Source organism: Panthera pardus, unplaced genomic scaffold (assembly GCF_024362965.1).
Source record: "Panthera pardus isolate Hobbes unplaced genomic scaffold, ASM2436296v1 HiC_scaffold_2, whole genome shotgun sequence".
NCBI classification, from domain to species: Eukaryota; Metazoa; Chordata; class Mammalia; order Carnivora; family Felidae; genus Panthera; species Panthera pardus.
This window is the reverse complement of record NW_026526765.1, coordinates 28,932,343-28,955,340: the sequence shown is the minus strand read 5'-3', so window position 1 is coordinate 28,955,340 and position 22,998 is coordinate 28,932,343. Positions and strand designations below refer to the sequence as shown.

General features: G+C 38.4%; 1 protein-coding gene and 1 pseudogene across 4 annotated transcripts in view; one reads left to right on the top strand and one right to left on the bottom strand.

The window, feature by feature from the left end:
• RANBP3L (RAN binding protein 3 like) overlaps positions 1 to 22,998 on the top strand; it is a 282,806-nt gene that overhangs the window by 246,278 nt on the left and 13,530 nt on the right. For 3 of the 4 annotated variants that reach the window (XM_019438094.2, XM_053906929.1, XM_019438093.2), the window contains 7 exons: positions 13,463 to 13,521; positions 14,405 to 14,444; positions 14,942 to 15,019; positions 16,062 to 16,136; positions 17,866 to 17,937; positions 18,281 to 18,420; positions 21,513 to 21,616. In XM_019438094.2, the coding sequence (XP_019293639.2) occupies positions 13,463 to 13,521; positions 14,405 to 14,444; positions 14,942 to 15,019; positions 16,062 to 16,136; positions 17,866 to 17,937; positions 18,281 to 18,420; positions 21,513 to 21,616 (568 nt within the window). Of the gene's footprint in view, positions 1 to 13,462; positions 13,522 to 14,404; positions 14,445 to 14,481; positions 14,857 to 14,941; positions 15,020 to 16,061; positions 16,137 to 17,865; positions 17,938 to 18,280; positions 18,421 to 21,512; positions 21,617 to 22,998 lie in introns of those variants that run through there. The other variant, XM_019438095.2, reaches the window with a different exon arrangement.
• LOC128778501 (U2 spliceosomal RNA) lies at positions 11,034 to 11,145 on the bottom strand (annotated as a pseudogene).

Genomic DNA, 22,998 nt, shown 5'->3' with positions numbered 1-22,998 from the left:
ATATAAACAATTTGATTAAAAAATAAGCAAACAATCTGTCAGACACTTTAGAAAAAGGACATATAAATGTCTAAGAATCACATCAAAAAATGCTCAACATAATTAGTCATCAGGGAAATGTAAATTAAAACCTCTGTCAGATATCACTTCCCATTCACTAGAATAGCTAAAATTAAGAATGCCAATGATACTGTGTTGCAGAGACTGTAGAGCAATCAGAACTCCTATGTATTGCTATAAAGTGATACGACCACTTTGGAAAATAGTCCGGCAATTTCTTTTATCGCTAAATCTACGCCTACCCTATGATAACCGATCACATTCTTAGGTATTTTCCCAAGAGGAATGAAAAGCAAAAAGCTTAGAGAAGAATGTTCATGGCAGATTTTATACCTATGAGCTCCAACATGTGAACCACTCAAATGTACATAAGCCCGTAAATGGATAAGCCAACTGTGGTATGTCCTTAGACTGGAATGTTATCCAGGAGTAGAAAGCAGTAAGTTGCGGTTACACATAACCACATGGATGAATCTGAAACTGTACGACATTTGGGGGGTGAAGCCAAGAGGCTGGTCTATGGGGTGAAGGACCAAAGGCTTGGCACATGTGCAGCTCATACAGCAGTACGCTGCCGCGCATGGGCTGGTAAGCTCTGGCAGTAGCATAGATTCTAACCCTTATGCTGTGTGATGGAAGGCCATCTCCTGAGGATGCTGTAGACATCTCAGATGGAAAATTCTGCTAGGGCAACTGCAAGATCCCTTTCAAAACCAAGATTCTGTGGTTTGCCCCCAATTCTTTCATTCATTTTGATGTTGTCTCCTCAACGGTGTTGTGCAAGTTCTTTGGGAGCAGTAAACTGGGTTTATACTGGAAACCACTCACAGCACTACATGTCAACGGTAAACAAATCATATTTTGTCATATGTCATCCTAACCCAAAAACTCCAGAGCCTGTGCTATAGCCCGAGTTTCCTTCCTCTCATGTGGGCTCATTTAAGTACCTGCAAACCATCTGAGTGATGGCTGGCCCTTGAACTCAGTTTGTCATTCAGTTTTAAATGTGTTGCTATTCGAGTCACCAGTTGATCTGTATGTAAACCGCTCACCACATCCAAATGTCTCCCAAAAGGGGTATTTAACTGTAAAACAATAGGTAAGAAAATGCAGCAGTATCAGTGCAAACACATCAGATCAGAGCAGGTGGCCTGCTTACTGGGCTAGCAGTTTTCACTGAAATTTAAATATTTGCATGATATATGTTTCTTAAACTGCACGAAGTGTGAAAGATTGCAATGTACCACTTTTGGAACTGGGCCAATATGGCCTTGGAGAGATGATTTAGATTTTAACAAAATAAATAAGAAGTATCAAAAAGTCCAAATTAAACAGAGGCTAAGCAATAGTCATTATTATAACTCACTTTTTTTTTTTTTTTTTTTTTTTTTAGCGTTTATTTATTTTTGAGACAGAGAGAGACAAAGCATGAACGGGGGAGGGTCAGAGAATGGGAGACACAGAATCCGAAACAGGCTCCAGGCTCTGAGCTGTCAGCACAGAGCCCGACGCGGGGCTCGAACCCACGGACCGCGAGATCATGACCCGGGCCGAAGTCGGCCGCTTAACCGACTGAGCCACCCAGGCGCCCCAATATAACTCACTTTTTTATTTAAACTGGGGACTCTATTCAAAATAAAGTGCTGGCTCAAAGTGCTCATTATATTAAATCATTAACTTGACTTGAAATCTTAACATTTAGGCCAGGTAAATTTCACACCTGACTTGCTTTTTAATGAAATCTATTGGTAAAGCTAGCATAATAACCAAAGGCAGGATTCAAAATGCAGTAAATACTCATATCCAGTAAAAAGCTGCATTCCTTCTACCCAATGATCAGATATCTCACCCTATGTAGATGGTCAATAAATAAGCACGAGGTCATAAGAGTGAGATCTAGATTACTGACAAGAGATGATGATAGTCGGAAGATACCTTTTGATACTAAACCATCAAAGAGCATGAAACATGCATCTGTGAATTGAGCCAGAAGGAGACAGAGGCTAAACTGTAACTGATGAAATGGAAACTGACCTATATACTCGAACGGGAGAGCGAAAAGATTTTTCTAAGTCTCCCGTATCACTGCAGAATGGGCTTCAGGTCCTAAAAGAACCCACAGCTAACAGGACACAAGTTCCTTTCCCTCAGCAGATGCAGAGAAAGTACCAAGTCTCCGGACATGACAGCTTAGTAACTGGATTGTCCCTCTTGAGTAGGAATCTGTAATGACTGGTTTCAATAATTGGCTCCAAATCCTTTCTTGTTCTGATAAAAGGAAGTAGTTCATGACAAGAAGGTATGTTACCATCTGGAGAAAAAAGAGTAAAGTAGGGAGACTTGATGGAAAAGGACCATTTTGGTCTAGGCCTGTCTGTGTTAAACTGTAGTTGACTTGCAGAGAAATGAAGTCACAGATAAGGATTTATGTGTATGTGTGTTTTTATAAATTGAGTGTGAGTAAGACATATACTAGAGCTACAGATTATGAGGGTCTATTCGTTCAACAAGACCGACTTTGTCATAAGGAACTTCATGTATGAAGTATGGATTCAAGTGTGGATTAGTTTTGGTATTAGTTGCCATTTTTCTTTCTGAAAATTGAATACACTAAAATTAATTAGTAGAGGTGATTGTTTTGATCGTAGGCTGAAGCAAAGTAGATTTTGAGGGACTTGCAGAAAGCTCTAGCTACAAATAAAAAGAGAAAAAAAGCATAAAGATTTAGAAAACAAATCTTCAAAAAACACCCATAATAGATGTGCCGATGTCTTTCTAATTTTGTAAACTTTTCTTATATTTTAAGGTTTAAATTCACAATATTGTTATTGTCTTTTACTTTGCTCGTAGCAGGCTATTAATGTTTATTTAGTAAATCAATACTTTTTCCCCAAAAGTTCATCCAAGTGATTAATATTCCTAAATTACTGAGTGTTCGAGCTTTAAACTCCACTTAGGGCAATGGATCTTCACATACTAGAAAACTGAAAGCAGAGGAGAGAAGTGACTTACTCAAAGTTAATAGCTAGTGCAAAGAGCCGGTACTATACTTCTACATTTGAGAATGTTATGAAGAAAGGGCCAGCATAATAAAAAGTATCTACAATGCATTAAAAAATTAAGACAAAATAAACTTGAGTTGTACCTTATTTAAAAATACCCACAGAAAGAGTATTTACTTGAGTAATAATCTTAGTATTAAGCAGGTAGAGAAAATGATGAGTATACGAGGGAGGGGAAGGAGAAACAGGAAGAGGGAGGAAGGGAAAAGCGCGGAGAAGCGAGGAACCAGGCACTAGAGAGAAATATGCAGCCAATTGAGAGCAAAGAAAGGAGAAGAAGCAAATGAAGAAAAGCTGATTAAAAAAAAAAAAAAAAAGGTCCAAAATGTGCTACATACATACACCGGGATATTATTCAGCCTTAGAAAGCAATGAGATTCTTCATACATGCTACAGCACGGATGAACCTTGAAGATATGCTAAGTGAAGTAAGTCAGGTACAAAAAGACACAGATTGCATGATTCCACTTCTACAAAGTGTCCTAGGGCAAGTGGATCCACAGAGTCAGAAAGCAGAGTGTGGTTTGGTGGGAATGCAAGCTGGTGCAGCCACTCTGGAAAACAATATGGAGGTTCCTCAAAAAACTAAAAATAGAACTACTCTACGACCCAGCAACTGCACTACTAGGCATTTATCCATGAGATGCAGGTGTGCTACATATGCACCCTCATGTTTACAGCAACACTATCAACAATAGCCAAAGTATGGAAAGAGCCCAAATGTCCATCGATGGATGAATGGATAAAGAAGATGTGGTATATATACAATGGAGTATTACTCGGCAATCAAAAAGAAGGAAATCTTGCCATTTGCAACTATGTGGATGGAACTGGCGGGTATTATGCTAAGTGAAACGAGTCAGAGAAAGACAAAAATCATATGACTTCACTCATATGAAGACTTTAAGAGACAAAACAGATGAACATAAGGGAAGGGAAAAAATAATATAAAAACAGGGAGGGAGACAAAACAGAAGAGACTCATAAATATGGAGAACTGAAGGTTAGTGGAGGGGTTGTGGGAGGGGGGATGGGCTAAGTGGGTAAGGGGCACTAAGGAATCTACTCCTGAAATCATTGTTGCACTATATGCTAACTAATTTGGATGTAAATTAAAAAAATAAAAAATAAAATTAAAAAAAAAAAAAGAAAGTAGAGTGTGGTGACACAGGCTCTGGGGAGAGAGACATGGGGAAATAGCGCTTCGTGGATACAGAGTTTCAGTTTAGGATCATGGAAAAGTTCTCAAGATGGACGGTGGTAATAGTTATGCATCAGTGTGAATATACGTAATGTCACTGAACCGTACATTTTAAATGGTTAAAATGGTAAAATGTTATGTATATTTTCCCACAATAAAAAAAAAAAAAACACTTAAAAGAAATGAATTGATTACAGGATCTCCTCTAATCCTTTCTTTTGGACTTATCACAATAGTTCACTGATCATGAAAACTTGAAGGAAAGAAAATGAATAGATTTAAAGGCTTGTTCTCAGTTTTCTTGAGAATTCTTCAAGTCGTATACATTTGAAAAGTGAAAGTTTTTCTCTTATAGTTTTCTTTAGCATGATGAACAAAATGTTTCTGGTAAGGCTTACAAATTGCTACCTGGCCTTGACTTCTGCCAAACTAGCTCTAAATCAATGCAATAAGGTATCTGCGGCCGGCATTGCTGTATTCCTGCTCATTTCTGTGCCCGTGGGCCAGCAGGGCATTTCAGTGATGATGAATGGCCGCCTGCCGGCTTCTGTGAATTCCCAAGAAGAGAATGAGGTCTGGGCCTTCTGGGCTTGTGAGCTCCTTGGGTGGGCAGTTCTTGCTCCTTTCTTCTGGCCTAGGCCTCCAACGTCTTGTTCTCAGGGGAACAACATCCATTTAGTCTTGTGGAAACAAGAAAACAAGGAGCCTTTTTTTCCTGCTTGCTCAAAGCCTCAGGACAAAGAGGAATAAGGAAAAGAGATTTGGAATTAGAAGAAGCCGCAATCAAACTTCTCCATCCGGTCTGTGTCCTTGGAATCTAGGAAGGAATTTAAAAATAGTGTGTTTCTTTAGTGAAGAGGAAGAGCTTAAATTTATCTGAATTCAGTGTATGAAGCTACGCTTCAGCCATATTGATTTATTAATAGTCTATGTGAAGAGTGACTTCTTACTAATATGGTATTTCGTGTCAGAATCACCTCTTTACTTTTAGCAGTACAGAAATGCTAGAGAATTACTTAAAATAAAGAGATACCATTTTAAACCTGTGCATGTGCCTGGTCAATATTAATCTTCAACATGTCATAAAACCTTGACTATATTTCTGTTCCCCCTCCCTCAGCAAAATGGAGAGACCCATTTCTAACATATGGAAGCAGTTTCACACTGCAAGTTATTCCGAGGGGAAAATATGTGATTCATAAATGCTGTCAAATGAAATATGTATTTCCAAATGGTACCAAGTTGACCAAGCACATCCTATGACAGATTCCACATCTTTATTACCCCATATGCATAAATGAAGGAACAGTTTAGAGAAGGGCAAACAGCCCCTTTTAGCATCCTCCATCCGGAAGTCCCATGTTTGTTGCTGGGACACATATTCAAGTAATCAAAGATTGCAAGTAACCTTATCACAACATAGCTTTATTTATAAACAAAATAGCACCTTCAAATTATGGAGAAATGGGTATGCTCTGTCCAAAGTAATACATTCGTCTGGGTTATTTTCGTCAAGTGGCTGAATATATATATATATTGACAAGAAGATTTTAGATGGCAAGGTTCACCATGCCATTTGCCTGCCGACATTCCAAAACAAACCTCTTTGGTCAGAATACGAAGAGAAAATGGTGAGACCAAGTGAAGCATCTTACAGTGTTTACAGAGGGCAAAACCAAAGTGCAGCTAGACTAACGCAGTCTGTGGCCACATCTCAACGAGGCTTTTACAGACCATGGAAGCAGGAGAACCCTCAGAGCCCAGGCACATCACAACTTCAGAAGAGAGGAAGCTGTCAAGTAGTCATTTAACTCACAATGGAAGCCAGGAGGGACCCTTTCTTACAGGAAAAATCTCTCCCGTGCTTTAGTCCCTAAATATTAGCTGTCTGGTCTCAGGCACATCCTGTAATTTTAGAGGCTTTCTTTTCTCATAAGCACAAGGGTCTAATAACCTACTTTTTGAGAATCCTATAATGCAGTAAGAGCGGCAGCTTACTGAGCATTTCGTACGTGCCAGGTGTTTCACCTCCGTTACCTTGCAACTCTGTGAAGTATGTTTTATTATCTCCGTCTTACAGACAAGGAAACCTGGGCTCAGAAGCATCAAATGCCCTGCCCTGGCTTATTGTTAGTAAATTCAGGAGATGGAATTTGAATCCAGGTCTCTTTTCCAACAAAGCTTGGATTTTTTAAAACCACGCATTCCGGACCTTAGTAAGCATTCATTGAGTCACCAAAAACTAATATATTTAAATCTGTCTTACAATAGGTAAAGTAGGATGGAAATGGAAGTCTTTAAATTACCCCAGTGCATAAAAGAAGCATCATGGGAGGTCACCAAGGTCCAACCTTTTATACTACTTCTTAAGGTCATATTAAGTTAAACAAAAGGCAAAAGGATAAAGATTAGTCGTGACATGCATAAGCATATCATATAGTAGCTACTGTCTTTAAGAATGAAAAAAAGAAATAATTTAAAAAGTCGGGGTGCCTGGGTGGCTCAGTCGGTTGAGCATCCGACTTCGGGTCAGGGCATGATCTCGCAGTCTATGGGTTCAAGCCCCGCATCAGGCTCTGTGCTGACAGCTCCGAGCCTGGAACCTGCTTCGGATTCTGTGTCTCCCTCTCTCTGCCCCTTCCCCGCTCATGCTCTGGCTCTCTCTCTGTCAAAAATAAATAAAATATTAAATTTTTTTTTAATTAAAAAAAAGAATTTAAAAAGAAACGAAAAAAGAAATTTCTTAAATTTAATAATTTAAGAAAGAAATTCCAGTTTTGACACTGGAATAATAGTAAAATTTAATGGCATATGCTATGATACCTATTGAAAAGGTCACCACTCACCCCCAAATATAAAGCATACTACACATGATGACCGTATCTTTTGGGGTCAATTACAGAACACTCTCAAAATTATAAAGCCATTTTTACCCCTCACCATTGTGTTTTGATTGACAGAGTGATTTTGCCAGATGTTCTATACCACATGACTTAATTAAAATTATTTGTTTTTTAATCTGTGAACCTCTCTACTTACACAGGCATTAGTGAAGTGATTTTGAAAAATAGGAAATTTTCTTCAGTTGAATTCCTGCTGCTATAAATCTCCAGATTCTAAAATGCAAGTGAAATTAATTCACTGGCTATCGCCCACTACCGCACATAACTGGATTATAAATTAAGCAGCACAGTTTAGAGGTGAGGTTGGGTGAATGCATTCAACACGGAATTCTGAGGGCTTGGTCCTACCTCCAGAATGGTAGCAAGGGCCATGTTTGACACAGAGTCTGAGTCTTTTTGCTTCTTGCTCACATCAAAGACTTTTATTATCTCTATGCCTTGATTTTCCAAAGTTGGTCTGTGTATACATCTAGACCGATGTACAAACCAAGGGAGGAAAGTGTCTAGACTCTTTAGAACTTACGATGAACAGATCCCTTGAACACTATCAGTATGAGAAGCACATGGGTTCAGAAAATAGGATGGCTTGGGCAAACTCGGGGTGATGATGGTTGTGTTCAGTGGGTTGAGAGTTTTCTCATCTTCTCCGATTTCCTATTATGAAATGATTCCCATTCTGAAAATGAGTGATTTCTTTATCAGCGTGGTATTGACGAGAAGAGGAGTAGCTTTCTTTTTCTGTTCTAATGTTGATTTTTTGTCTCTAGTGTGGGCTTCTCATAATGAATCAAAACTAGAAATGCTCGATTTCTTCGAGTTGGCAGTTTCATAACTTCATTTTCAACAAGAACTTAAAGCAGCTCAAACAAATTAGACGTTAGTTGAAAGGCTGAGTGTTTTTCCCTTCTACTTCATATACTGTACTACTATAACAGTTTTATATTTATAGCACACAGAATTGGTTATTGCTTTAGCAGCAATGACCAGTACTGGAATGCTTCCAGCAGGATCCATTCATCCTGTGTCTCAAGTTGAGCTAGTAGCTTTGTGAATCAGCCTGGAAACTTCTTGTGTAAACTGCCTCTATTTTCCTCTGGGGTCCTGGTTATTTTACTTCACCTCAGTACAAAACATCTCATAAAATAGAACCAAGAGTGTTCCATCACAGTTAATAGTGTCACTCTGTGGCCCTACCACCCCCTCTGTAAAGACATAGTTTTTTATATGATGGTGGGTAATTTGTTATTTCATTCTTCTTGCATTTTTATTGAGCTCCTCCGTGTAGGGCTAGAAATAAGTACAGAATATCTCATGCTAGTGCTTCCCTCATAAATTGGCAGATTCCTTTTTCTTCTGGGGCTGCCACTTGCCCTTATTAAAACTGTCTTAGAGGGGTTCCTGGGTGGCTCAGTTGGTTAAGCCTCTGACATCGGCTCAGGTCATGATCTCGCGGTTCATGGGTTTGAGCCCTGTGTCTGGCTCTGTGTTGACAGCTCAAAGTCTGGAGCCTGCTTTGGATTCTGTGTCTCCCTTTCTCTCTGCTCCTTCCCTGCTTGTGCTCTCTCTTTCTCTCTCTCAAAAATAAATAAACATGAAAAAAAAATAAAAATGTCTTGGAATATTTTAATATAATGTTGAGGTTTGTTTTTTCTTTTTACAAAAATCAAGATTATGATTCAGACCCTCTGTGTCTCTTCTTTCTGGGGTTCCATACAGAGACTAAGGTCACTTGCTATGATTTGCCTATTTTTTCTACAGAAGATCTCATTTTTAGAGTTGAAACTTCAGAGGTTTCAAATTTTTGGTGAAGAATCCTAGTACTATGGCAATGTTTTTGATGTAGTTTATGCTTCCAGCCTAATTTTTTGCCTCGCAGAAATGAACATTTTAATGAACATTTAATAATCTCAAGCCAAGACACTTTCCAAAAACATTTTTTTTTTCAGGGACACCAACGTCAGATTTCAGACATATCAAAACAGCAAACAAACTTTTGCATTTGAGAGGAAATCATTAATGGCTTCAAGCAAAATATCTGAATGACTGATTTCAGCATCAGTGTCAATATTTTAATATCCTTACTACAGAGATTTCTTTTGAAGTCTTCTGAATAGCCCTTAACTTCAGCTTACACTGAATCATAATCATAGTATGGGGTTTGAGTAGCAATCCTTTTCTCATTAATTGTCAGGTTACTCAGAACATCTGGAGAGTTAGTCACTGACTCCAGGAATCTCCACTGCCATCTTCCTAAATGTGGTATCAGGTGACAGAGACCTGGAGGTGCTTTCTAGGACTACCTCTTAACCATATGTATACATCACCTAGGGATCGTGTCAAATACGATCATTCTGTAGGTATGGGGTGGGCCTGAGAGTTTCTGTTTCTAACAAACACCCAGTGATGCTTCTGGTCTACCTGGACCACACTTTGACCAACAATCTCTAAAACTCTGTATGGACCACAGCCTGAATTCAGGCTGTGCTCCTGACATTAAAAGAAGAAGAAGAAAGATAGGGGCTCGATGAAGAGAAATGAGGAAGAAAACTAGGGATAAGAATATGGTAATGAGTGAAAGGAAAAAGAAAGATCTTTGAGGAACAATGAGGCATTTCCCTCAGACTAACAAGAGTCACAGGGTACCCACAGGTAATATCGGACTGGAGGGGAAGAGGACAGGGAATCTCACTTTTATTGAATGTCTCCTGTGCAACCTGTGGTCTGATATATTGCTATATGTTTATGTATGGATGGATAGATGATGCTAGATAGATAGATGATAGGCAAATAGATACTGGAATGTACTGTAAATATCTGGATATATAGAGAGATGTGTGCAAATATAGAGAATAGATAGATGATAGATGGTTCTGCTTTGTTCCAAATGGGTTTGAGGAGGAAGCTGTACGAGATGCTTCTATATGCATACATTGCTTCAAGCCTCATGACAAGCTTTTAAAATATATACACAGAGACACAGATCATAAAACTGAGGCTTGGATTAATTAAAAAAAAAAAATACAGTTCTAGGACTATTTGCCTTCCGAGCTCCCAAATCCATGCTTTGACCAGTTAGAGAGCTGGACACAAGTCAAAGAGGGTGGAGAGGACAGGGGCATAATGAACAATGTTGGAGCCTGGGCTAAGACAGTGCACAAGGAGAAGAAATTAGAGAAGAGGATGTGGCAGACATGTGGATAGGCCCAGGAAGAAAGGGAGAGGAAAAGGCAGGACCTGCCAGGGCTGCAGCCCAAGTGGATAATTCCAGTCCTGGTAGCAATTAAGAGGTGACCCATTTGGCATCACCTGCCTCTCAGTGGGAGGGGTTATTGCCACTCTCTTTCCTGCCAAGTCCGTTTCCACAACCTTTCTGGCCCCGGCTAGGGCAGCCTGGTTCTATCCAGTGTGGAGGATTCAGTGTTCACCTTTCCCCAAATCCCAACGCAGCAAGAGGCGGTCCGCAGGACTCTGCTGTGTAGTAGAAATTTGGGGCCCCTAAGGGTGCTGGTCCTGTCCCCGCTGGGACTCTGAGTTGGGGGTGCTCCGTGCTCAGTGTCTTTCTCCTCTTCTGGATCTGCTTTTGGCTCTGCAGATCCTTTTGAACCTCCTTCTCTGAGATGATTCATTGGGAAAATCCTCCAGTTACGTTTTGATGAAACATATGAAAATAAAGGATAGGGACAAGGCCTTATGACCCACCTAAAACTGGGGGAGAGGGGAATTATGGTACATATTAGAAGGAGGAAAAGTTTATATTTACTCACCTTCAGCCTCATCTTGTACCACTGATCCTCTCTCTCTTACCTTGCAAGGTGGCTTGTACATGGTCAACCCTCAATACATATATTTTTTTTAAATAAATGGATTGATTAATTAATACATTATACACTTGATCTTAGCCAAAAGGCCGAGAAGCGATTAATGAATACATTATAAAGCAAAAAAGCATAAACTTAAAATTAGAAAATCATAAGAACCTTGCTTTTATTTTGAAAATTTCCTACTGGGTTAAGTAAAAAAACTGTTATGGACCCGACGGCTGGATAAATGCTTACCTTTGGCTTTGGCTTTGGAGCCAAAAGAACTGCTTGGAAGGGGGGAACAGAATCCAGATGGAAGAGGAGGTATGGAGATTATCTGCTTTGCAACTTATGTGCTGGGCCGAGTCAGAGAGAGAGGGTGGCTATGCTGAGGCTAATAAACCTTCAATCAGACAATGTATCCCTACATCCCAGCACAATGCCTGGCACAGAAAGGATGCCCAACGAATATTTGTTGAATTAATGAATAAAAGTGACATTCTTACTTTATCATATGTTCTCCAAGCTGCAAGTAACCCTTTACGATTTCCTCCTTAATGCTGCATTGAAGAGTGCTTTTGCCTGTGTTTAGCTGAATGTTTTGATTGAGGGAAAGTCAACGTGTTATTTGTCTAGAATTAGGCCTCATCATGCTATTTTAGGCATAACTATCCTAAGTTTGGTTTAGAAGAGGCTGATTTATAATTCCATTTCATAAGTATTCCCCTACACATTCACGAAGCCTATTTTCTTTCAAAGTCACTGGAGTTCTCATTTCTTAACTCTAATATAATTGCTGAACAGGAGCTTGTTTGAGAAGGAATAAAGAATTGAACGATAGTTTCATGTGGATGGGACTGCCAGTATGTTCTTGAGTATTTTCTGCTGGGACTCACTTGGTTCCAAGGACAGACAGTGCAGTAAAAAACTTGCATGAAAAACTGAGCAGGTTATCTCCGTGGACCACAAGAAGTACCCCCAGGTCATAGGGCCCCAGGAGCTTGGCAAGAGTGGCCTGGCAGAGTTTTGACACTCTCTTACGGGATTCAAATATGGGGAACTGGAGAACCCCTTTCTGGCATATAACAAAATGTAATTGGCAGTTCCTTGAAACTCCTCAGTGAGAGTTTTATTTATTCATCCCAGGGATGGCAAATTACCTTGGCTTGTATGCCAGGACAATATACTGGTAATGGCTATTGAAAACCTATAATGAGAAAAATTCTGAGATCATATTTGGGCTCATTAAGAAAGTGTCATTTTTACTTCAATTTAAAAAAGAAAGTGTTGTCTTAAGTGGTCAATGTCAGCTAAGGATTGGTGGCGTGCCATATATTTAATATTCTTTCTTTAAAGCTTTTTTTTTTTTGTCTTGTAAAAATCTAAGCAATTATATCTAAAAATCCATTGCCACATACACTCTGAGAGGTAAGTACTGTTATAGTCTTCATTTTGTTTTCCGATGAAGAAACTAAAGATACAAACATATTATTTCCCCAAGAATTAGTGCTACACAAGCCTCCCTAACTACAGAGCCCAAGCTCTTAACAAACATGTCATTTTCCCTAAGAATTCTGGAGTGCTGATATTTAAATCTGTTATCCCTCATTTACACCCTAGAATAAATGAGTTTCTCTCCATTGTCTTACCTAAAATAGGAAAATATAAAAGATTAATAAGGTCAATGGGGCTGAAGACAAAGTTTATCTACTTTACAACACTGTTTTAGACTGATTTTTAGGGGCACCTTGGGTGGCTCAGTCAGCTGAACATCTGACTCTTGATTTTGGCTCAGTCACGATCTCACTGTTTATGAGTTCCAGCCCCACATTGGGCTACATGCTAACAGTACAGAGTCTGTTTGGGATTCTCTCTCTCTCCCTCTGCCCCTCCCCTACTCTCTCGCTCTCTCTCAAAATGTAGAAACATTTTTTTTTAACAAGACTGATTCTTAGTTTAAATATTTAAAACATGGCAAGTATTTTCCTCTAATCAAGGAAGTATGCGTTATTTCTGGATTATTCTAAGGATCTACTTGAGATCCAACCCAAGTAGAAGAACTGTTCTTAGATGACATTTTTCAGCCCTTTGTGGTTTTTCATTCTAAAAGTAAACATGTTAATCATTATGCCCTAATGATATTCTAAATGCAGGTAATTATACTTTGTTTTCCTTAAACACTTAAAGTGTGTTCTTTAATGGGATGAGCTCACTATTTGTGGAAACAAATTATTATCACTTTCCCCAACTATTTATATCTGTAAATAACTGAAAATCATTTGTAAATATGCAAGTTCTAGTGTCCATGTAAACACAGTTTGGATTTTACCTAAAGGCAGGGAAAAACACAAAACAAAAAATCTTCAAATACTCGTAGTTGGTGTTAGAAATGTCAGAATATGATTTGACTTTTTGCCTGTTCTTTTCCTTTTACAGAAAAATCTGTCATTGCTCAGCCAATATTTGTTTTTGCAAAGAGAGAACAAACTTTTAAGGTAAGACGAAGCTACTTTTCTTTGTTTGATTTTCACTTTGACCAAGAAAATTATCTCTCAAGAAGCTGCTGTTACTAAATATCATTGCTGCCTTAGTTTAGGCTCTTGTTCTTTACTTAGCAGAGAAGTGCCTCCAGAATATTTATATAGTCGGTTTTTACTGGCAGCAATTCGGCTGAAATGGGAGGCCAGAGGCCTTGTCTTGAAGCTATGAATAACATACCATTTTTACCAAAATTATAGGGTTTTTTGGAGTGACGTGGAAAGGGGCAGGACTGAAAGAGGTCAGGAGGACTGAGACTCCTTGTGGGTCTCCACCACTGACCTAGCTTAAAACTGGGTATCAGATAAGTTCTAAACTCTGATACTTGATTTAAAAGGGATCTTGAAGAATTTATCTGCCTTTTCAGCCTCGTAACTAAAAGCCACTGCTTTGAAAGACGAACGATAAGATTCATGGCTTTTCTCTTTAGCTTGATTAGGATTTTCTTGTTATTCATTCTTGCTTATGCCAGGTCATTTACCCTACCACCCACAAAACTAACTAAAGAAAAGCTCAACCCCAAGCCCTTGTCGAAAAGTCCGTTTCCTGGGCCCCACCCCAGGCCAACCGCTTCAGAATCTTGAGAGTTGGTGTTTCAAAACCAACCAACTTTTAAATCAGTTCCCGCAAGCAATTCTGCAGTCACTGAAATACAAAACCGCTCTACGAAGACTTTGCTTTTTCTTGAATACATACCTAGTGAGCAAAGGTGAGTGGCTTTAACCTGGCCCATCTGAATAGACCTGGCTTTTGAGAATTCTCTGATCAAGTGACAGGGTGGAATTCTGACCTAAAATCAGCAAGTACTCAGCTCTCATTGACAGCTTTGCTTCTTTCCAGAGACCTGCAGAAGACACCCTGTACGAAGCAGCAGAACATGGTAATGACTTACATCCTTATTTCAAAATCAATCTGCATACAAAGAAAATAAGCAGGCACAAGCATGTAGACATGTGGCAACAACTGTGTAAAATGTAATGGTTTTTCTTGTGTTTAAACATGAAAGGAGAGTGGCTTTTGTTTTGACAGATGACATGTAGGTCCTGAGAACCTGACCCTAGTGACACTAAACTCCCTTGTTTCTCCATTGCCTGTGTCTCAACCTGCCAAAAACATTCTCTGTACGATCGCAAAATTCGTATGCAGTTTCTTGCTGAAGCCACTTGTTTCTAATTGTTCTTACTAGGATGATATGCCTACTGCTTTATAATCACCAAGCTGTTACCCCCAGTATTTAAACTTGTGCTTCAGGAGTTAACATGTTATCAGATGATGATCTATGTAGGCAAGAGGTAATTCTATTTGCCTTTCCATATCTTTGCTTGAGGATAATTTGTTATCCAAGCAATTTTACCCTTCACATTGAATTTCTTACAGAGTCTAATGGTTTTCTGAGAAAGCGCGTACGGTCTTCATCTTTTACTTTGCATACTACACATCTTCAGTCTCAAGGAGGTAGGTATAGACCTGACTGTTGGCCGTTCACTGTTATGTTTACTCCGAGTGTGAAATTACTGAGAAACCTTCCAGATGGAAAATGTTTTAAAAGTCTACCCATCAGATAATGTTTATAATAAGTTGCTGTATGAGGGGCCCCTGGGTGGCTCAGTCGGTTAAGTGTCCAACTTCAGCTCAGGTCATGATCCCATGGTTCGTGAGTTCAAGCCCTGAGTCAGGCTCCGTGCTGATAGCTCAGAGCCTGCAGCTGCTTCAGATTCTGTGTCTCCCTCTCTCTCTGCCCCTCCCCAACTCGTGCTTTGTCTCTCAAAAATAAACATTAAAAAAAAATGTAATAAATTGCTGTATGAAAACAGCAGTCTAAAAATGGATTGTATAGTGAGTCACTATGTACAAATTCAATTTATCAACATTGGATGAAAGATGGAAAGGACATAAGCCACAATGTCAGCAGTGGTTGTCTTAGGTAATGGGATTACAGGTGATTTGGGGTTTTCTACCCACTCTTTATATTTTGTTGTGTTTCCAAAGTGTCTGCATTAAGTATGCATTAGCTTTGTAATTAGAGGAAACTGCCATTTCTCCCTAAGTAACCACCTACTTAAACAAACAGATGTTTGCCTTCAAAAGAACACTTTAAGAACTTCATCGTGTACGTATTCGGAGTAAATCCATAACTTAGTTTGCCTCTCTTCTCCACTCAAAGCTCATTGGTGATCCCTTTTATAAATGACCGCATTGCCCCCTGCCTTGTACTACAGCTATTTGTGTGCGTGTCTGCTTCCCACTGTGAATTCCTGGGGGTCATCTTCTTGCCTGATAGAGTATCTTACACGTGCTGAGTACTCTGATATTTATTGGTCCGAATAGAAATTAATTTATAATTCTCACCACAGCCACATTTTATTTCTACTGATAAACATACAAAATCTTGTCTAAATTAGTGATTTAGAAATTTTTCTGAAACAGCAGAAGTTCAAATAAAAAGACACACAAAAACCAACCTCCTTACTGACTTTAGTTTGCAATTTGCTTCTAGCATCAGCCTTGTCCCAGAATCGAATGAGATCATCATCCTTCACTGACCTCCCGACCTTCCCTCCTTCTGGGCCAGGTAATAAACAGCTTCTGGAACTTCAAGCCTGACACTCTGGTTTTTCAAAATCCATTCTCGTTGATGGTGAACTTTCTTACTCAGCTATTATAAAATGCTGGCATTTTAGTGGAAAATAAAATAGAGCCCTTAGCCAAGTATGATTAGAAGAATGCCTTATGAATCCCAACTCCACAAATCCTGTTTGTTTCTGGTAGAAAGTTTGAACTTGAATTTTTTTAGGATTTCATGTTTATGATAAAAATATTTTCTGTAAGGCAGCCATACAGAGTAACTTGTTTTATTTCACTTATTATTGTGCATCTGTATGGTTCATGGTAGCTATGGTACTCAAAATATACAGCTATGCTTCAGATTCTTATTCTAAAGTTTATGCTTTAGATGATATTCTAAGGTTTAGAATATGATCCCTTTTAAACTTTTCACTAAATAAAACATTACTTCTTTTGATTTGGAATTTGTAGTGCTTTGCTAATTAGATCTGTTTTATCATTACAAAATATTTGAGATGGTTGGAACATTCTCTACATAAAAATTATGATTTATATTCTTTTTGTGTTTGTTTCTACTGAACAACCAGCTGCCTTTTCCAAGTTAATCTTGCCACTAAGAAACTAAAAAAATACAAACTATTCACTTCCTTTCAACTGATCCCTCTCTACCTGAGAGCCACAGAGTTCTCAAACTAACGAATTTATATTCTTATTAATAATTCCAAGCATGGCTGAGCAACATATATGTCAGATACCTTTCAGATACAGAAGAAATACTTTCTAGCTCAATATACCCCATTTAAACCTCACTGACAAGTTACAGACATTAAGAGGAATTGGGGTCCTAGCCTAGAGAATTTGTTTTATTGTATTTGTGCATAAAATAAAGGGATGGCTGTAAGTATCTGAATAACTGTTTCGATTTATTAGTATCTTAAGTTAGACATACATACACAAAAAGACTAAAGAACATTGATATCAGTAAACATCATTCCACTTTATGTTGTGCAGTATGTTGGTGGTGTTGGAATGGAGAAAAATAGTACAACTTTATACGGCCCTTTGGTGCTCGTTTTCAATAATAAAGATCATAAACCATTTAGTTGCACTTTGAATTAGAGAAGCAATTCTACCCCAACATTTATAATATGTTATAATACTTAGAAGAAGCAATTCTTATTCTTTTCTCATTTCCACTAATCAAATGCTCGAAGGTTGCTGTTTCTGCAGTTTGCAACCAAGAGATGATCTCTTTGAAATGTACAGTAATTCTGTATTTTCAGCTACCACCATATTCTTCATACTATGAACACACCTCATAGAAAAATCACCTAGCATAACAGTCATCTTCTGTCTGTAGGTATCACCAGGGTAGAGAAAGGGGCAGAATTTGCTAATAGGTTCATAACATTTTATAAGAAATACATATTAACGTACACATAGGGATCACTATCATCAGATTTCATAATATGTACTCATTTCAGTACTCATTTTTATGATTCTAGAGAAGACCGCCTATTCCATTAGTGGCCCAATTTTCACTTATATTTCTGAAGGCAAACAGAACTATGTGGCAAAACTCACTGCCATCAGTCATTGTTAGCCCACCTGCCTTCTCAGCACACTGCCAACAGTGACATCTACTGGTGAGCTTAAGACAGGACTGTTAAAACCCAAATCATGTAGAAACTGACACTCTCTTAGATTTAAATTTTTCTAAATTGTTTTTCTTACAGTGAAGAAAAACAATGTTTTTATGACATCAACTCATGTGCAAAGGAATGTTGATATGAACAGTGCAGAACAAGGTATGTAGTTTATTACAAGAACCTCTGAAATTTTACATTTTACCATTTATATTTTAATTTGTTGTGTGTGTGTGTGTTGGGGTATGAAGGTAGGACCCAGTGACAAAACATGAAAAAAATATATTTGGTAAGCCAAGTCCCATGGTCAAAATGACTGGTTATTGGGTAAAATCTAGGCCAAAAGTAAGCACTAACCAATTCATTGGCTATTTTGACTTTGGTTAATTAACATTAACCCCTCATTTAATGATGACTTTAGAAAATAAGCGTTACATTGGTCAAAATATGGAGGAAGAAGTATTTCCCTAAAGATATATTGACTCTCGAATCCTGTTCTTTTAAGGTCCCGTGAAACATTCCGAACATGTTCTAAGACCTGCTATTTTGCAACCACCTCAAGCTCAAAGGTGTGAAAAAGCAAGAAAAACATTTGGACACGATACCTTGGAATCCTGCAAGATTAAAGACAAAACAAAAAATAAGGTAAGGAACCTCCAATGGCAGGACTGACACAAATTCTCCGTCTTTCATTTAGTAGATTGCTGTGGGCCCTACATCCAAAGTTAGGGGCTGCCTGACTTTTGTTCTGTTGCTCAGATCACTGCCAGGCTGGAGAAACACCCCAGACTATAGCAAAAAGCCCTCAGTAACCTTATTCAACTTGTCCTCTTAAACTGGAGAGTAGTTTCTAGGAACTAGTTTTGTGGTCTCCCCTAAGCTGAAAAACTGAGTCCCTTGGGGTAGAAACTTCTGGGGTCTTATTCCAGTGCACTGATCCCACGTGAGAATAGGGGGAGCAATGAGGTGGCCAGCTCCAGGAGTCAGAAGTCAAAAAAGGAACATGGGCTTCCAGCATCTCCAGCTGGTTGACATCCTAGTGTGGCTTTGCCAGTTGAGGTCACACCAGGTATCCATCCAGACCCACCTTCATGGATAATGGGAGCAGGGAACTACCCCCACAGGGTAGGGAATTGGGAGGGCTGGGGAAGCTTCTGAAGACAGGGAAGAAGTCTCTCTTCCAGTTGTTGTGGCTGACTGAATTCCTCAGTGTGGGCCTTTCTAGGGAGATTGTCATTTTGCTCAAGCCATGCAGATATGGGTTTGGGGATATTCTGTGTCTTCCAGAAGCCAATAGTTGAGAGGAATGGTACCAAAATCAGTAGGTTGGGATTTGAGAGTAATGCCATCCTTCATTCGTCTCCAGCTAAACTGTTGAGGGTTGGTCACTTGTTTTGTTTTGTTTTGTTTTGTTTTCCATACTGAACATAAAGAGAGTGACACATGGAAGCTGATAATACCAGCCATTTCATCAATGCAATGAAAAAAACATAAGATGGGTGGTAATCCTACCTCTGCCACTAACTATGTTTACACTCTTGGACAAAGCACCCAATCTTCTCTATCAGTGAAGTGAGAGAGTTGAACTTGGTCAGCATTTGACAATATTTTTATAATTTCAAATCCTTTTTTTGTAAGATATGACTTCATGAGACTTATTTTGAATTTTAAAAATCATTTAATCATTTCTGCATGGTATATGGTATGAGTTTTAAGTAAACCATGTTTTAAATTTCAAACCAGGGTGCCTGGGTGGCTCAGTCGGTTAACCTTCTGACTTCGGCTCAGGTCACGATCTCACAGTTTGTAAGCTCGTGCCCTGCTTTGGGTAAAAACATGAGCCCCACTTGGGTGAGCTCTGCTTCTCTCTCCCACTCTCCTTCCCTCTCTCTCTGCCCCTCGTGGGATTCTCTCTCTCTCTCTTGCCCCTCGCTTACTTGCACCCTCTCTCTCAAAAAACTTTCAAATCAGTAGATTGTTAAAAGTTTTCATTGAAATATAATCTAATAATCATTACCATATTACATAAATTCTTACTTTTATCTATTTAAGAAATGATGCATGTTGTTTAATTTGTGTTAAAGTATGTTAAAAAAGTATGATATGTTGACTAATTTCTAAATGTTATTATATTGCATATGATTTTGGAACAGTATATACTATAAATTATAGATTAAAATTTTTGTTACATGTTATAAATCAATATTTCTTATTTGGCATGGCTTATTGAAATTTTGCATTATGTATTTTATTTTTTTATTTTTTTTTGCATTATATATTTTAAAAATAAAGTTTATTAATATTTCTCTTGTATTTTCTTCCTAAATGATAAAGAATAAGAGAAATTTTCAGGCTATTGTTTGCAAGCATTTCTTCTTGAATAAATGTATTAAGCATAATGATGCAATGTAAGAATTCTGACAAAATGTAATTTATAGATCTAGTGAAAATTATCTCTTGGTGGATTTCATAGAACTATTATTTTCATGTTTCTTATTAACTTGTATATGAAATCATTCTGTCATTAATCAATGGTCACTTATGCACTATACATATAATATAGCATATGTACTGTTTTACATAGGAGTATATTTTAAGTACATAAGAATAAAAGTACATTTTGGCTGAGAGTTAAGTCATCTGAGTGACGGAGTCATGAGGCATGCACTTTGATCTTTGCTTGCCAACAGCATGTATTCTCTTCATACATATTTCTCAGATCTATAAATTCTGTTATAAAGGGAAAAATGCTCAAAATTATTTTTATTGATTGATATGAAATTGAAGTGGAAACAGACCCTATCTACCTTTAAAGATATGAACTTCTTGCAACATCTTTGCAAATCCCTGCTGGGGGAAGGGTGAGGTGTAGAAAACATTGGAGACACTCTATCAGATAATTTATAGGGCTCCTTCTGGTTCTAAAATTGCTCATACCTGGGGGCACCTGGGTGGCTCAGTCAGTTAAGCCTCTGACTTTGACTCAGATCACGATGTCATGGTTGCTGAGTTTGAGCCCCATATCGGGCTCTCCTGCTCTCAGTGCAGAGCCTGCTTCAGACCTTCTATCTCCCTCTCTCTCTGCTCCTCCCCCACTGGCAGGCTCACTGGCACGCTCTCTCTCTTTCAAAAATAAACATTTAATAAAAAAAAAATTGCTCGCACCTTCATCTATACATTAGTCAGGTAATGTGCATATGTATATACATCAGACAAACTAGTTGATTAAGTTACCAGTCAAAAATTTCTAGATGAAGAGATGAATGGGATTCCCTCCAACGTTTGGTGGCTGTGCTGGTAAAGCTCTTAGGGTGTTTTGGGGGGTTAAACAGTCCTGAAGGATATATCTGCTAAATTAGAAATGAGAATTAACTCCATGTGGCTAAAAAGATAACAAAAGGAGGTGGGATTTCTGAATATGATGGCTAAGTATACAGTCTCTGGTGTCAGACAGACCCTGGCTCTAAGGTCAACCCCATTCCTGGTTGCCCAAGCCTAGCCACGTTATTTAAACTCATTAGGTCAGTTTACTCATCTGTAAACTGTAAAATGTGGATAATAGACATACAACCTATAGAGAGATGTTGTGAGGAGTAAATGAGATAATGTACCTAAAATGCTTAGGGTAGTACTTGAACACAGTAAATTTTCAATACATTTAACCGTAACTATTGTTTCCTTGTCTGATGCTCCTTTTAAGGCAACTTAAAGGAACTTTCTGATGGATTGTCTTTCAGATTTCTGAGGGGAGCTCCTGTTTGCTAGGTGAAAAATTACCCAGCACCAGAATTTCAGTCCTGCTGACTACTAAACAGAATTGTTTAGGTGCTACATCAGTAGGGTAAGTTAATGCTGAGGACACAGAGAGGATATCCTTTTATTCTTGCTTTCTTTTACCATTATAATCATTTGTGGAAAAATAACTTTCTGATATGCACAGATAAATTGTCAAGATTTCTGTTTGATATTTTATAAAGAACACAAGTTTAAAATGCTTTTCAAATAAGATAAAAAGAGAGGGAGACAAACCATAAGAGACTCTTAAATACAGAGAAAAAACTGAGGGTTGCTGGAGGGGAGGTGGGTGGGGGGGATGGGCTAAATAGGTGATGGGCATTAAGGAGGGCACTTGTTGGGATGAGCCCTGGGTGTTATATGTAAGTGATGAACCATTAAATTCTACTCAGAGATCATTATTACAACATATGTTAACTACCTTGGATTAAATAAAATTAAATTAAAAATAAAATGCTTTTCCCAATATCTCTAATATATAAAGATTATCCTATTAATATTGGATTATTTCTACTTTTTCATTGACTTGGGTGAGAATATTTCAAAACTGTGTAGCTAAATTTTTATTTAGTTGGGAATTAATTACCTGACTGCTAGCTTAGCCTTTTCTACCTTTTCTCTGATGTTCCCCTTTTTTAAATTACTTTGAATATTAAATTATTATTCATTATTTATTGACATACATTGGATAGACAACAAAAGAAAGCAGTATAAATGTGCACAATGAAAGTAAGTATTTCCTGGTATCATCAAGCATGAAGGCAGGTTTGAGTTGAGAGGAGATTAAGACAAGCCATGGACATAAACGGACTCACATGGTTAGGGCCCGTGTGGGTCCCACAGAGCTCACCTACAGCGCATACTAGGGATGCAATGTGGACCCCGGAGTACATCGGCCTACAGATAGACAGCTGTATGTCTGAGTTTCTCATCATGCAGAACACTTTTACCATTAAAAAAAAAAAAGTTCCAGGACGAAAAACCCAAATTAGACAAATGCAAATTCAAGTATCACTGACAAGATGCATTGGTCATGACTTTGCTCTGGAGGTCTCTGGTGGCTAAGAACATTGGCCACTTGGGGAGGAGGAGAGTAGAAATTAGAGACTGACAGAGGCTGTGCTGGAAAAGCAAGAAGATAAGGGCTGGGCAGCCCCTGGTTGATCACACGGCCTGAAGAGTGATGGGCATGACACGTGCTTGGACTGGCCTCAACTAGCACTGTCACAGCTGTGAAATATTGTAACTATTATCCCTGGAAGTACCTATCTCAGTTTTCCCTTCATTTCTCAATATCTGCAGATGAGTAAGAGTTAACAGATGTTTTTATGCTTTACATAAATCTACTAAACCATTTGACTATTTCATGTGTTAAGGTTTAACATGGCTTTATCCATGTATTTTAAATAGCAAATGCTTATTTCTTTT